A 17,182-nucleotide genomic window follows, 5' to 3' on the forward strand; every position below is an offset into this window, starting at 1 on the left:
GGATATTTTTTTCCTGCACCAAGGACTAAAGGTATACTCCGGGACCTGTGACGGGGGTGCAGTAGTGTCAGCTGATCAGCTGATGTCATCAGGTCACGGGGTCACACAGGGAAATGGAGTTTGATTCTCTGGTTTATTTGTGCAGAATGTTTTTGTCCTCTTTGAAACTGACTGTATGTTCTAGTAGCTGCGCATTGTGTGACCCAGCAGCAGAGAGAGAGAGAGAGAGAGTGTGTGTGTGTGTGTCTTTGATGCTGTTATCCTCTCAGTGCACCTGCACTCTCTCTGGTGCGTATTGCTTACACACACACACACACACACACATTCACTAATACACACACACACTCACTCACTCACTCACTCACTCACTCACTCACTCACTCACTCACTCACTCACTCACTCACTCACACACACACACACTCACACACTTACACACACACACACACTTACACACACACACACATTCACTAATACACACACACACACTCACTCAAACACTTACGTACACACACACACACACACACACACACACACACACACACACTCACACTCTCTCCCTCATACTCACAAACAAACTTTCTCTCTGTCTCTCTCTCTCTCTAACACACACACACACACACATACAATCACTCACAAACACACACTCTCTGTCTCTCTCTCTCTCTCTCATACACACACACACACACACACACTCTCTCTGTTGCAGTTCGATATTTCAAAAATTGTTGTATACAACATTTTTGTCAAATTCTTACATTACAAGTGTTTTAAAAATATAAAAATGTGAATATTGACGTATGAAATATAAAAAGTTTAAACCTCTAGTACAGTGGTTCCCAACCTTTTTCAACTCGCGGCCCACACAACCAAACACATATGTTTGCGCGGCCCACTTCAAAAAAATTAACTGACCCCGCTATTGTTGGGTTAATAACTTAGTACTCAGAAGCTAGATTTTAAACTATATTTATTGAATAAACTAGGGCTGTGCGATATGGACAAAAAAAAAAACTATCGCGATTTTTTGATCAATTTTGCAATTGTGCTTTTACAGTCATAAATGCATTCAGGATTAATTTGAAACATATTTCCAAAAGAAAACCAATCAAAGCTTTATCAAAAATTTGTAACATCTCTAGAACAGACATAAGTCAAAATTATCACTATAGTGAAGATGTAAAAAAAAAATGTATAGACTTAAAAAAAAATCCTGTATACAGGGACTTTTTTTTCTTTTTTGCCATGCATTGTTCATAGAGCTCATTAATTGTAGCGGTGCCTCAGGTATTTGCAGTGTGTATACAGTATGTGTATGCGGTCAGCAGTGAGAGCGCATAAATATAACGCGAAAGCACATTAAAATAATGCACGAGTGCGAATCTCTCTGTTTGCAGCAGATTTCCTTTGCTCTGTCACAAAACCGGTCGTGCTTGCTCAGATACACGCTGCTTTGCGAGGAGAGAGTGTGCACACTTAAAACGTGTCTCCTCTCACTTAAACTGCATCCTGTTCACTAACAAATTCACTCTATGCTCATGTGTTAGACATGAATTATTTTTGCACATTTTTATTTCTAGCCTTTTACCGCAGTGAGAACGCTCTGATCCGTCAACATTGGCTCAGAAAAAAGGCGCATCACAGACAGTGTGTGAACCTGGAGTTAGGCATATGCGCACGCTCAAATCGTGATTTTAGGACGTTTTCTTTTAATCGCACAGCCCTAGAATGGACTGGAAATGAACAGAAAATAATTGGCGGCCCACCTGCAATACCACTGCGGCCCACTAGGGGGCCGCGGACCACAGGTTGAAAACCACTGCTCTAGTAGATGGTGGCAAGTCCTTGTCTTAATGAGAGTCATTGAATCATTCGTTTAAATGCTTAGTTCAAAATTGCTGATTCATTTAGAAACAAAGCAAGTGGCCATTGAATCATTCTCTCAAAGGATTTGTTCATAACACTCATGCATTCAGTATTGAACTGCAAAGAGATTTTTTGTTTCAAACTAAATTTGCTTCACTTGCATTTTGGTCAGTTCTTTTTTCCATATTAATGTTTGAATGATCGAAAGAGTATTTTTCCACTCTAAAGGACCTGTGTGTTAAAGGTTCTTCACATAACCATCAGTGCTAATGAAGAACCTTTATTATTTGACTGAAGCTACAGCACACAGTCAGTGCATGGACTCATGCATGGTGTCAGCTCACACACATTCAAAACAACAATCGCAGTATTATCGTAAAAGTTCCGCATCGCACACCTCGAGTCCCGTGTTTGCTCTGTGATGTAATTGTGGTTTATAGAAACACTAATGCTTCACAAAGATGAACCTCAATGTGTGTGAAAGCATGTACTGTTCCTGTTAAGTGTTAGTGATGCTGGATGAATCTGTTGGATTGAGTGCACGTCTCTCTCGTGTCCTGAGTGTCACCTGTGTGTGACAGGTTCAGACGTCTGCGAGGGGAAGTTGTGTGTGTCGTGGGCTAGAAGTGGAAAACATGGCCCTCGCACACACACGATTCACCTGCTCTCTCTCCTCTGGAGGATTCACGTGTTTTAGATCAGTCTCAGCGATAGACACAGGAAATGGTGAGGCTTGTTTGTGTGAGTGTGTGTGTCGATGGCGTCCGGTGGTGACAGGATGTGACAGTTATGTGTGTGTGTGTGTGTGTGTGTGTGTTGCAGCTTTGCCCACTTCACCAGTGGAAAATTGCACAGCAGCAGAGATGAGTGTAGCGTCTTCATCTGCTCTCTAATGTGTGAAGCCCACGTTCCTCAGAAGGTCTCCGCCTGCGTCCTGATAATTGACTGGTAAATCCCCACTTACAGCAGCGAGACGTGTTATATTAGGCTCTGCTGCTGCTTTTATATAGAGCAAGCTCAACATCCCCCATACGAACAAGCTTCATGCGTTCATGAGCACAGGATGTTGTGGGACGGTGTTTGTGGTGGTATATATGTACACTGAACAAAATTATAAACGCAACACTTTTGTTTTCGCCCCCATTTTTCATGAGCTGAACTCTAAGTACACAAAAGGCCTATTTTTCTGAAATATATTCTAAAACTGTGTTAGTGAGCACTTCTCCATTGCCGAGATCATCCATGACAGGCATGTTTACACAGAGGAGGATGTAGTTTTCCGAGGTCAGATTTGGTAGCTCAGCTGAACCAGACCGTTACTGAAGTGCAGAGGATGGATTCAATGATGGTGGAGTAGACCGGTTTCAGCAGCTCCTGTGGCAGGTTAAACTTCCTCAGCTGGAAGGAACCTGAATGACTCCACTGCAGTCACAGTGCTGTTCATGATGGTGAATGGAGGAAGAGGGGGGGGGGGTTCTCCTGTCATCTCCACAGTTTTAGCCTGAATGACGCCGATGAGTGTGGTGTCATCTGCAAACTTCAGGAGCTTGACAGAGGGGTCTTTAGATGTGCAGTCGTTGGTGTACAGAGAGAAGAGCAGTGGGGAGAGAACATAGCCCTGAGGAACTCCAGTGCTAAATTATACAGGTCCTGGATGTGAGTTTTCCCAGCCTCAATAGCTGCTGCCTGTCTGTCAGGAAGCTGTTGATCCACTGAAAGACGGAGGAGAGCTGTGTTAGTTTGGGCAGGAGGAGCTTTGGAATGATAATGTTAAAGGCAAAGTTAAAGTCCACAAACAGAGTCCTCACATAAGTCCCTGGTCTTTCTAGATGTTGCAGAACATAATGCAGTCCCATGTTGACTCCATTGTCCAAAGATCTGTAATAATTTCATTATATTATTTTTGGATATTAAGACCAGTATAGGTAATTGAAAAACATGCATCCTTTTAACACAGAATATTCTGACTGTTTTTCATATAGACGTGGCGTATTAGAGCAGAAGTAAATATTAATTAAAAGATACAGAGTGTCCGTGGTTACCACTGTAAACAAAGCTGCGCTGCATTTATGAACTTTAATATGCATTATACAGAGGCAAGATGAAAAGAAAAATACCATCTACGTAAACTTTTCTAAACACAGTAAGTTCCCCTCAGAAATACATTCATATAAACTCCTCCCCTAATTGAATCGCGATCTGTTTAGCATCTCAACCGAATTGAATCATCTCAAGGCTCGCGGTTAATCTTTACATCCCTACATGTGATTGATGAGAGTGTTGTTTCTCATCTTCTTCCAGGCTCAGGATGAAGGGTGGAGGTTTGGCAGGGAGCTGCAGTCCCTGCTAGATTCACCTTCATCACCTTCATCATCATCATCATCACCATGGCCAATCACCTGGAGCTGCTGACGGAGCTGCAGCAGCTGGATAAGGTGCCCAGTCTGGAACGACTCAGAGCCGCGCAGAAGCGCCGCACACAACAGCTCAAGCGATGGGCCGTCTACGAGAAGGAAATGCAGAACAAGAAGCGTAAGGGCGACAAACGGCGCGGCCACGGGAACCTGCGGGATAACCGTAAAAGGGTTTCATTTGCAGCAAGTGTTGCCCTGCTAGAGGCCTCATCGAGGAACGATCCGGATGAAGGTGAGTCCGTGTAATCTAAAGTGACCAGACGTCCCAGTTTTTAGTGTCCTGTCACTGACTGGAGCAGTCGTGTAGTAATTATTTTCACCAACAGATGGCGCTGTGAGCTGAACTGCTACGTATTTTAGCCATGAAAAATTTACCTGGTCGAGAGCAGAGCGTTATTATTGTCAATTATTAAAAGAGACATCATTGCTAAATTAAAATAGGGCTGGGCGATATTGAAAAACATAAAGTCTCTAAATGTTCAGAACTTTTAACCGATTGTTGATATTCAACTTGAAAATTTAACTACAACATGATTCCAGTTTCTTTTTCTTATATTAACCCTCTAGTTAAAGAAATGTATATTCCGAATGCAGCACGCATGATGTAAATGTAAAACAAATCACTTATTTAATATCTTTGCAGAAAAGATGCATGAACTAGAACTACATCTTGTGCAAACGTGTCTTAAACATACAAACAGAATAATAGAAGGAAAATGCATTAAGGCAAGTAGCGCAGTTTGTGAAAAACGTACAGTTAGAAAATATCGGTTAAATGCAGTTTTATTTTTGTGTTGTGTTAGTGCTGGGCAGTTTTTATGATTTTATCGTTTAATTCGAATGTAATGTTTTGCCACGATTTTTTGTGGAATTCTGTTTTGAATAGAAATATTACCAAAAAAATTATACTAAAGCTACTGTTGATTATTTTTACAGAACAGTTATAGTTAATAATAGTCTACTGGTATTTTACCTCCAGTCATTTTGATTTTGAATTAACTTTTGAAGTTTTTTTTTTTGTAAAGCATTTCCCTTGAATTATTTCTGAACATATAATATGTATAAGACGAGTTTGTACAAGATGTAGTTGTAGTTCATACATCTTTTCTGCAAAGATATTTAAAGTTATCAAATGACTTTTTTAACATTTACATCATGCGCAGTGCACTTAAAATATACATTTCTTTAACTAGAGGTTTAATAAAGAAAAAGTTATTTTACTTATTTGTTGTTGGTTGTAGATACATTTTCAAGTTGGTTTCCATATACTTACATGATAATTAATAAATATAAAGATTTTTGTGGGTCAAACTGGTCCTAGCTTTAATACAATTCACCAAAAATCACACTATTATAAATAGTAAAAACTGAAGATAGCAAAAAAAAAAAAAAAAAAAAAAAAAAGTGTTATACCATGGCTGCAATATGTTGTGTTTTCCTCTGACTGGCAACCCGTGATGTCAAAATCCTATTGGGTAAATTGGCAGTGGGTGGAGCCAAACAGACCAAAACAAAAAACAGACATTATACACCAAGGAATGCACATTTCAAAGCAGAGTAACTGCTTTTCAGGGAAACAAGTATGCTTCCTAAATATCTGCAAACATATTATGCTGTTTTTTTTAGTCAAAAATCACATACATACAATCTTTTGAAGTTCTCTATCAACCGTCTAATGGGATTTTTACTACTTTTTAACCCTTATGCGTTGTTGGGAACGCTTTCGTCCACTAGGGGGTAAAGTTGAGTCTTATTTTGGCCACAGCTTTCTCTGTGTTGGAGCTAATGGAATGATTTTTGGTGACAAATCTTATTTTAAAATTTTTCCAAAACTCAACGGTACACTGTGGGCAAATTCACTACCCTTTCGTTATGTTTGTGGATGAAAACATCCACTTAATTAAACCGCTGAAAAAATGTATCAGATAAATATATTTTTTTCTTTTTTTTTTTTGCATAAATCTATTAATCAACCTTAGTCTTGATCAAAACAACCAAATGTTTTTTTAATAAAAAATCCAAGATTTTAACTCTTTAATTACCAAGTTCATAAATGATGTCACTGATTTGTGGGGGGTGGGGACACAAAATTACCTATTTTCAATATAAAAAGTGATTGTGGACTGGATATTTTTTTACCTTTTATCACAGTCTTGGGCATGTCAAAGATTAGTAACAAGATTGGCTTTGATGCATTTTTAGTTTTTGTGCAGCATTAGATTTGAATTTTTTCTTCCTCATTTGTTGTTGGTGGCTGTTTTTGCCCCATTGACTTCGATTATAACTACATTTTTTGATTGCAAAGCCATGACACCATATAATCATGCATTCTTGATTGTTTGTGATTTTCCGTTTTGGGAAGAGGTAAAATTTGTTATTTTTACGGTTGATCACTAGGTGGGACCATTAACCCTTTAGATAGGCCTGTGCAAAAAAAGGCTTAGTTTCTGTCTTATATATGGAGTATAACAGCAAATTCTAGTGTTTGTTTAAAAAAAATATGAATCTGATACATTTTTACGGCAGTTTAATTGAGTGGATGTTTTCATCCCGAACATAACGAAAAGGAGGTGAATTTGAACAATGCACAAGGGTTAATCAGGAACTGGCTTCGGCAGGATAATTAAAGAAACGGGGGAGCGTCTAAAAAAGCAGAGCAACCCTATAAATGTGTTTATGCATCTGCCAGCGGTGTCGTGTAAAATCTGCTTTCCCACGTCATTTAACAAGGCATTGAAAACAGTGCTGTCGCCCTGATTGCTGTGTAAAACCAGAGTGCCGGTGGCAACCAGAATGACTAAATTGGTGTAAACGAGTGTGAAATAATGGGCTGAAAGCAGTGGAAAATGACAGTGGTGGTCAAATCAACGTCTGCTGTCTTTCTGAACGCCTGGGAACTGAATGCATGAAGAAAGTAGCCTGCAGTTCTCAGGAGGAGATGCAGAAGTGTGCTGTAATCCCGTCAGATTATCTGAACCTGGACGTTTACGCTCTGCTTGATGGAGCTGTTTTTGCTCAGAGTAACTCGCTCGGTGATGTATTAATTAAGAGCTTTAGGTTCATCATGACAGATGGCTTCATACAGCGGCTTTAGCTGAATATATTCAACGTGTTTAGCTGAAATGCTCGCATTAGTTCGCTGGATAAAGCAAAGCTGCTAATATGCTTGAGGTTTTTCAGAGGATGTTCGGTCGTATCTGCTTATTCTGGAAATTAGGAAGATAAGCCATTTGTGGGTGTTTTTGATGCTTGACGTAATTGTGTAATTCTGACTCATTCCCCCAAACTTACTGCGCTTCACACATCAGCTAATTCATTAATGAGGTGATAAAGTCACAGGCGTTAGGCTGTTGTCATCTCATATTTACTAATCACATTAAGCGTTGGTAAAGTGGGTCGTAACCTCAGAGAAAGCGTGGTAAATGATCTGATCTCAGACTGACAGTAATGATTCATCTCATCCTGCCAGAGATGCAACAGAGAACACACCAGTCGCAATTAATTACGCAGTACACATTTACTGATGTCATCACAGCTGTCAATCATTCTCTTAAAGAACAACTTGAATCTTAAAGGTGCGGTCACGTGAAATATCAGATGCTATTATAGTTTGTAATCATATTTTAAATAATTTGTATTTTATTTTATATTTTCCAGTTTAGTTGTTATTGTAGTAATTTAGTTTTTGCCATTTTTGTTGGCAACTAAATGAAATAAAAAATAACAAAGTTCAAGGTTTTTTATATTTTATTTCCATTAATGTTTATTTTATTCCAAATAACCAACTTTGTTTAATAATTTTTAAAAAGTGCTGCATGCACAGCAGAGATTTTTATATTATTATTATAACTTTGATATACTTTACTTTACACAATGATGTACGTTATAATTAAAGTTTAAGTTAAACCAATCTTTTTTTTCACCGGTTTGCAGTGAAGATCTGTGAGTTCCTGTGTTTTCTCAAATGAAATATTGAAATGCTCTCGTATGAAGTTCTTGTGTTGATGTTCTTATATTCATATCGCCGTTTGATTCAGTGTACAGCCATCCAAACTGAATGACATTCTGCATTCTACTGTAAATTATTTTTATGACTGGTTTCTGTGAATCCGTCCACATTTTCTGCATCATTGAAATCATAGAACCCAAATTCCTTTGTGTTTTCCTTTTGCATGCTGTTTATATCTCTATCGATTGAATGAATTTATATCTGGATCAGGATGCATTTTGGGCGGCATGTTTGAAATCAATGTTTGCTCCAGATTTAGTTCCTGTCACACTCAATCGATCTTCTGTTAGCTTCGCTCGTCTGTCTGTGGATTGCTGCTGATTTTAGTTTGTTTAACTGAATCAAACAGCTTTAGTTTTCCGCAAAAATAAAAGCTTGATGGTTCAACATCTGAAAACGAGGACATTAGTATAATTTTTTTTTTTTAAATACTCTTATTTTTTTATTCACGTAATATTTTTAAAATAATATTTTAAAATAAAATCTATTTTCAAGTAAAATAGTGATATGTTTCTTTTTTTGTTGTAATATATTTATTTAAATATACACATAAATATATTTATATCTAACAATATAACAACATAAAGATAGGTAAAATAATTTAAAAAATATATAGTTATATATCATACAATATAACATACAAATAAAGTATATAATTATTTATAATAGTATTACAACAGTAATAATACTATAAATACAATAGTATTATTTGTATATAATAGTATTATAGTATTGTTTTGTTATAATAAATTCTTTATTAGGCTCAATATAATGTTAAAAATAAAATACATATAACAATATAAATATATAAATACATAAAATAAGTAAAATAATAATTAAGTATATTATTATATTTACATAATAATATAAATACATTAAAATAAATAAAATTATAATAATTAAGTATATTATTAATAAGTATTTTGCAGTGATATTGCTTTATATAATTATATAATTGTGCATGTCTACATAAAACTAGGAGCTCTTTTAAAAATATATATATATTTAAATTGAAAATGCAGTTTTACCATAAAATTCTCATAAAAGTCTTCCAAATCATTTTGTCCTAATTTCTGGCATAAACTGCTGAATTTGGCAGAACTGTCTCTCATTGGCAGAAGAGGATGTTGTTTCTCAGTTATTGTGTTAAATGACTAGTGAGTTCTGTGTAACCAGAAATCAATGGAGGAGAAAGAGGAAGCTGAACTCGTTTGAAATTTTTCTGTCGCATCTGTGGTTTATTTAGCCTGTGTCGACAAACACACACGCTCACGCACTCACACCCAGTGAATAACCCTAACTCTAACACCTTGAATATCTCAGAAGCTGTTTCGAAGAAAATCAGTCATCAACCACAAGATGCTGCATTTCTTTTCCTGTTTTTTGGTTTCCTCTGAACTGAAAGATGCAGACGATGATCATCTGGTGCAGGTCGTGTGTTCAGACTGGTTCAGCAGTCTGATGGATCCGTCTCCATCTGTCTGGAGCATCATCTTCCTCACACCAGACACATGAGTTTACTAACCAACAGACAGACTGACAGACGCTCTGATCGCACAGGAAGAGCTGACTGAAGGAGTATATGCAAAAAACAAAAAAAAACACATCTTGAGAGTCCAAATGCATTGGCTGCATGATGAATGAAGTCCACTGGATTCAGTTAGAATGTCCTTATGATTATATTTATGACAGGAAAAAATATATATACACACACATATACAGTTAAGTAATATCTGATAATAGCAAGTGCACCATGTGAAATCGTTACATTTTAGACACAATGTTCAGTTTTTTCTCTTTCGTCAACAAAACTAGTTCCAAACAAAGCTGTGTCAGGATATTTGTGCAACACTTGTGGTGTTTCGTTCCTGAATGAATCATCTGAGTCAATGATTCAGTGATCCATTCATTTAAACAAGGACTTGATTTGTTTGAAAATGAATCATCCATTTTAAATGAATCATATGAGTCAATGATTCAGTGATCCATTCATTTAAACAAGGACTTGATTTGTTTGAAAATGAATCATCCATTTTAATTGAATCATTTGAGCCAGTGATTCAGTGATCCATTCATTAAGAAAGGGACTTGATTTGTTTTTCTAAATGAATCATCCGTTTTAAATGAATCATTTGAGTCAGTGATTCAGTGATCCATTCATTAAACAGGTACTTGGTTTGTTTCTAAATGAATCAACTGTTTTGAATGAATAGTTTGTTTGATCGAATGATTGAATGAATCATTCATTAAGACAAGGACTTACCTGTCTTTAGCACAAAAACACACTCAGCAAAATATTGTTTAATCATTGTTATCCAGAAAAACCGGAACAGTATCGAGATATCATTTTTTGTCCACATGTATTTACTCATTTCACTCGCACAAAAGCAGATTCAGTGTGTGTGTGTGTGTGTGTGTGCACGCTCATTAAGTCCTCATCAAGTCACTGCTCATTCACTGTGTCTCGCTGTCTTTGTATCAGAGCTCCAAATTAAAATTCTTTGGCCGTCACTCATCACAACAGTACGTACCACACATTTTACAGATATTTGTCAGTGGTGCTGAGGATCTGCAAATAATTTGCCATCATCCTCCGTCATCTGTCTTACTGTTTATGTGGTAAGTGTAATTATATGTACTGTAATGTAACAGGGGACCGTTAACAATCGTAATGTAATTCCTTTGTCTTTCTGAATACTATAGACTGCATAAAAACATAAATGAAGTTTGTGTGTGTGTGTGTGTGTGTGTGTGTGTTTGAGTGAGTGTGTGTGTGTACATTAGATGAGCTTGTAGTTTAGTAAGCAAAAACCACTCGCTGCCTATTCAGCAACAATATACACCCATACATCCTCATGCCAGCCTGCTCTGTGTGTGTGTGTGTGTGTGTGTGAGTGAGCGAGTAATCAGCGATGTGGATCAAAAGTTTGTCGTTCTTCAGTAATGGCTCGTTTGGGCTCCACCAGAAATCACACGATAACGTTTCATTATGACGGCAGCAGTGATTCCCATGTGAACGTGGACCATCATGCATCACTTTAGTGCACTAGAGTACTTCGATATCATGGCATCCATATGTATATCAAAGAAGATTAGAAGATTATTTCAAACTAGTGTGATAATTCAGACCGATAATTCTGAACTTGAGTTACACACATCTGGGACCTAAATTGAGTTTGTGTCGTTTGCTCTGTGTTTTTGTGTGAAACCATACTTCTTCGTTGTGTTCGTTGCTAATGAAGGTGATGCTGAAATCTTGGAGTCAACCGATATGTGTTTTCAGACCCAAAACCGATTATTACAGATTAAGTAGACAGATAACTGATATTTTGGACTGGTATATATGTCTGGTGTAAAAATGTAAATTAATGTCAAAATTAAGTATAAAAAGATCTCTAACAAAAACTTTCTTTAATGCTTTTTAAATTGTTTTATCAGTTTTAAAAATGGCCGATACCGATAACCATAAAAAAGCTTAATATCTTAATATATTAATAATAAAATTAAAGTCAAAATGAAGTATAAAAAGAGCTCTAACAAAAACTTTCTTTAATGCTTTTTAAATTGTTTAATCAGTTTTAAAAATGGCCGATACCGATAATCATAAAAAAGCTTAATATATTAATAAAATTAAAGTCAAAATGAAGTATAAAAAGAGCTCTAACAAAAACTTTCTTTAATGCTTTTTAAATTGTTTAATCAGTTTTAAAAATGGCCGATACCGATAATCATAAAAAAGCTTAATATATTAATAAAATTAATGTCAAAATTAAGAATAAAGAGAGCTCTAACAAAAATGTTCTTTAATGCTTTTAAATTGTTTTATCAGTTTTAAAAATGGCTGATACCGATAACCATAAAAAAAGTTTAATATCGGTGCCGATAATCCGTCAAAAACAACTGAAATCACAGCTACTTCATTTGATCTCATCGCTGCTGCTTCTGTTTCTTCAATAATAAATTAATGCTGTCATTGAATAAATATTTGATAACGGCAGCCCTTGTGAATATGGGACACACAGTAGTAGTCAGCGGCTTGATCATGGTCACTCTGTAGTGCACTAGATTCTCAAGCGCACTGTCGCTCACAGGACATATTCGTCTCTGTCTCGTCCGCTTCAAGCGGCTTCATGAATGATAAATGAAGCTCTAGAAGCACACAGACTCACTGCAGATGAGTCTGTGACGGAGGGAAGGAGAACATTTAGTCCTTTAATCTGTTTATTTCCTGACGCGGACAGTAAAAACATGCTGTAAAGTAGATGTTTGAGAGATGACTTGAGTGTGAAGTTAGAAGAGGCTTGTTTAGACTCTGTTTACCGTGATGCACTGATGTTTGTTAGAGTGATTCTGTTGAGTCTTTACAAATCCTTAAAAGAAACCAAAGTTCTTCTTCTGCTTCTTCAGAATATCCGTCTCATTTTCCAGTACAAATATCTAAACATTCATAAATCGAAATGCATTTACAGTGACAGAAGATAAGAAGTGTCCAAGTGAAGTTTGTGCTTCAAACAAGAAAAAAATCTACTTGTTTTCCGTTTTAATTAAGTTGATTTTTCTAATCCTATTGGCAGATATTTGCTCTTGTTTTAAACATAAACTCACTTTATTTTCACTTAAACAGTTCTTATCTTCTGTCATTGTGCATCTCCAGTAAATGCATCCGGATGTAAGAATATTTAGATATTTGTGCTGGAGATACTGAGCAAGAACAGTACATTTGCAGGGAATTATAAATCTTTTTGCATTAGAAATGTGTTGAAATGGTCTTTTTGAGCTGCTGCTGTTTTTAACCGTTAGTAATTGCTGTTCTCGCTCTCATTACACGAACCGCCAGTGACTCACAGCTTTATTAAACCACTGAATATCACTAATTAGAGAGCTGCTCTGATGCTGCCAGACATCCTCTCTGATTCTCATTGATACATTAATTCATATCAGACGCTTCCGTAATGAGCTAAATCTGAAAATCTGACATCAGCATCATTATCATTGTCAACAATGAACAACATCATTCTGTTTTACAGGCTCGTTATCAAACGGCTTATTAATGTCTTAAACTTGATGTGCTGTGTAACACGCTCCTACAGAAAAAATGCCAAAAAATAAAAATAAAATAAAAATGTAATTAGTTTGGAATGAGCTTTTGAAGGCACAAATAAAATAAAATAAAGTAACCAATTAAAATAAAATAAAAAATATTGTCTGATGTTTCATGTATGAATTGCAATATCATTATTCCAGTAAATATTTGAAATATAGAAATGCAATAAATAAACAAAACACAAAAAACATCTTATTTTCAGAACTTGAAGAACTAAAATAAAACAACTAGATTAATAAATAAAACCCATGTGAACTATTTAAAATCCTGACAAAAACAGAAAATATAAAAATATACAATTATATTAAAAATATGCATTATATGTTTTTTTATTATAATAAATATATTTAAATTATTTTCATTTAGCATTTTTATGATTTGTTTAATTATTAGCTTTTTATTAACTCTCTTTTATTTAACCCTGATTAAGATGCAGTGCATTATTGTATTATTGAAGATGTATTTAAAAAAGTGCAAATAGATACTAAAGGTGTGTTGGTTGTGTGGATTAAACTCCTCTGATCAGTGATGTGTGTGTGATGAAGACGAGTGTTTGCGCTGGTCCTGCAGAGATGACTGTAATTATCTCTGTCTGTTGATGAGAAGCTGTGTGACGCTGCACTGAAAAGAAAACAGTCAGTAATGAGTGCATGCATCTGTTCATCGTGTGTGTGTGTGTGTGTGTGTCATCTCTCCGCTCATTAAAGCCCACTAGAGGTCCTGATGTGAACCCACAGAACTCAGAGCGCTGACCCTCATCCTCATCATCCTCATCATCCTCCTCACAGCCGGCGCTGATAAGACGAGGGTGTTGGGTGCGGCTCTGCACTTCCTGTCTCTGTGTTTATTGGAGTGGGTTTTATCTTTCTGGAAGCGTCTGTGTGTCCTCCCTGCGCAGGAATGCAATCGCTGCACCAAGAGGATCTCTCTCCTCGTCTTCTGTGGGAGGAGAACGAACACAAGTCTCTGTGTGTGACTGTAAACACGGCACGCCAACAACACTGAGCTACACGGCATCTTCATTTCCTCTGCTGTGAGAAAGGAAACGCATGGAGTATAAACGTCTGATTTAAAGAACTCAGACACTCAGTGATCATGTCCAACTCTAGAACACAGAGAACACCAGAGTTCACACACACACACACACACACACACACACACAAACCGCTTCCACCGTGTTTACTTAATGTGATTAGTACAGGGTTATTATCATTAATTAACACCAAAACCATAAAAAAATTAAACTAGAATAAAATTTTTAAAAGAATAAAAATAAAAAAAAGCTATATGTACATATATAAATATTATAGATAAAAATATTATAAAAATATTATTTAAAAAAACGATTTAGACGGTGTGTCAGTTCTGCTCTGTGTGATTGATGTGAATATTAATCTGAAGAGATGTGAATTAATGTCTTTGTCTCTCTCTCTCTGTGTGTGTGTGTGTGTGTCTCCTCTCAGTGCGATATCTACTGAAGAACAACGTGTGTCCTGATCTGTGTAACGAAGACGGACTGACAGCCCTGCACCAGGTGAACACACACACACACACAGACACACACACAGACATAATCACTCAAACACACAGACAGACACACACACACAGACACACACACACACACAGTCACACAAACACACACACACAAACACACTCAGGCACAGACACACACACAGACATAATCACTCAAACACACAGACAGACACACACACACAGACACACACACACACACAGTCACACAAACACACACACACAAACACACTCAGGCACAGACACACACACCCACACAGACACACACACAGGCACAGACACACACACACACACACACTCTGCTTATTACTGATCTACTTCAAAGTAAAGAGATGGGTGTGTGTTCTCTCTCTCTCAGATCTTCTGCACACACTGTTCGTTTGATCCCGTCCTGTTTTAGTTTCAGACTAAATCTCTTGGAATTTTAGTCTAGAATTAGTCACTCAAAGTTTACTCAGATTTTAGTCATGCTGCATGATGGATAATCTGATAAAGACAGTTATTTTACTCAATTATAATCCTGATTACTGATCCATGATTGTTTGATGGAAGATCGACGCAGAAATAAGAATGTTTGGCAGGTTTAGAAGATAAATCAAACACAGGGAAGAGAGCGTGTTCTTCAAGAGAGGGATTTAAACTGGTGGAGGTCTACATCTTTTAATCCTCTTTTTTTTTTTTAAGAAGAAGAAAAAAATTTAGAGAGATTTTGAAATTGGAAGAATTTTGATCTTTTAAACTATATTTTAGCTTCATCTTGTTTAATCAAATATTTTCTGCCGTAGTTTTCATTGACTGCTCCAGAACTGTGTCCAGTCTCGTGATTAATTAGCTGCATCATAGTCTTCTTCATGTAAAAGTGTTGAGTGTTGGGTGTAGAGTGTGTTTCCAGCGCTGCAGTGTTCACTGGACTCCGTCCGTCTGGGTCTCTGTCGTTCTGTCTGTGGGCGTTCAAAGACTCTCTTTGTGTTCGCCACTGGGTTTCTCTCCCAGAATGCATCACACTCTTCCTCCAGGCTGGACCGTCAGGATTAAATGGCGTGTGTGTGTGTGTGTGTGTGTGTGTGTCTTCACTGGATTACTGCTAGTCAACAAATCATCTCTATCTGTCACAGTGTCACGTAACTGATATCATTCTCTGACGCTTATTGCAATAAAAGCTTGAAAACAAAAACACAAGGGTTTTATTAATGTGTGTGTGTGTGTGTGTGTGTAGATGGATAGATATGAGGTTAAATATATAAAAACAACACGCAGAAAGCATCTAACACAAGCATGATCCACTATTTCTATTCAGCTCAATCATAACAAACCACTAAAGCTTCACTGAACTGATTGTACTGCTGTCAACATACACACACACTTCCTGAATCCTACTGGAACATTCCATCCCCACCCAACACACACACACACACACACACACACAGACAGACTCACACACACACACACACACACACACACATTGAACATTGTATTTCTCGTGTTGTTGTAAATGTTTTTGGGAAGGAGCACTGAATGAAATGTTTGTGAAGTGAGAGAGGTGTCTGTGGAGGTTGTGGCTCGTGGTGATGTGCTCCTCTCGTTCTCTCTCTCTCTCTCTCACACACACACACTCTCTCTCACACACACACACTCTCTCTCTCTCTCTGTCTCAGTGTTGTATTGATAACTACGAGGATATGGTGCGGATCCTTCTGAATCACGGAGCCACGGTCAACGCTCAGGACAATGAGCTCTGGACGCCACTCCATGCTGCAGCCACGTGTGGACACACAGGCCTCGTCAAGATCCTCGTCCAGCAGTGAGTGTGTGTGTGTGTGTGTCTGTGTGTGTGTGTGAGAGAGTGTGTGTGTGTGTGTGATGAGGAAGTGTTGTGGTCTGATCTCTGATGATGGTCTCTCCGCAGCGGCGCTGATCTCTTAGCAGTGAACTCGGACGGTAACATGCCCTATGACCTCTGTGAGGACGACCCCACGCTCGACATCATCGAGACCGCCATGGCCAACCGAGGTGCTGGAGTCATCACACCTGCCCCTTATTACACTCGTTTGACATAACACACACGTTACTTATAATACATTACCCCCAGCACTGTATGCTTCAGCTTCAGTCATTCATTTCCCAGTCTGTCAATCACAGTCTGAATTGGATCAGCCCTCTGTTTGATTGACAGCTGTATTGACCAATCATTGTTTGATTGAAAGCTGTATTGACCAATCATTGTTTGATTGACAGCTGTATTGACCAATCATTGTGTGCAT

The 17,182-nt window shown here is 37.4% G+C and overlaps 1 protein-coding gene across 1 annotated transcript in view; it reads left to right on the forward strand.

Moving 5' to 3' along the window:
• The window catches only part of ppp1r16b (protein phosphatase 1, regulatory subunit 16B), a 33,031-nt gene that overhangs the window by 6,646 nt on the left and 9,203 nt on the right, over positions 1 to 17,182 (forward strand). Inside the window, exons 2-5 of the mRNA XM_052600454.1 lie at positions 4,166 to 4,510; positions 14,855 to 14,925; positions 16,577 to 16,722; positions 16,828 to 16,931. Of these exons, the coding sequence (XP_052456414.1) occupies positions 4,252 to 4,510; positions 14,855 to 14,925; positions 16,577 to 16,722; positions 16,828 to 16,931 (580 nt within the window). The 5' untranslated portion in view covers positions 4,166 to 4,251. The remainder of the gene's footprint in view (positions 1 to 4,165; positions 4,511 to 14,854; positions 14,926 to 16,576; positions 16,723 to 16,827; positions 16,932 to 17,182) is intronic.

Source organism: Carassius gibelio, chromosome A6 (genome assembly GCF_023724105.1).
Source record: "Carassius gibelio isolate Cgi1373 ecotype wild population from Czech Republic chromosome A6, carGib1.2-hapl.c, whole genome shotgun sequence".
NCBI classification, from domain to species: domain Eukaryota; kingdom Metazoa; phylum Chordata; class Actinopteri; order Cypriniformes; family Cyprinidae; genus Carassius; species Carassius gibelio.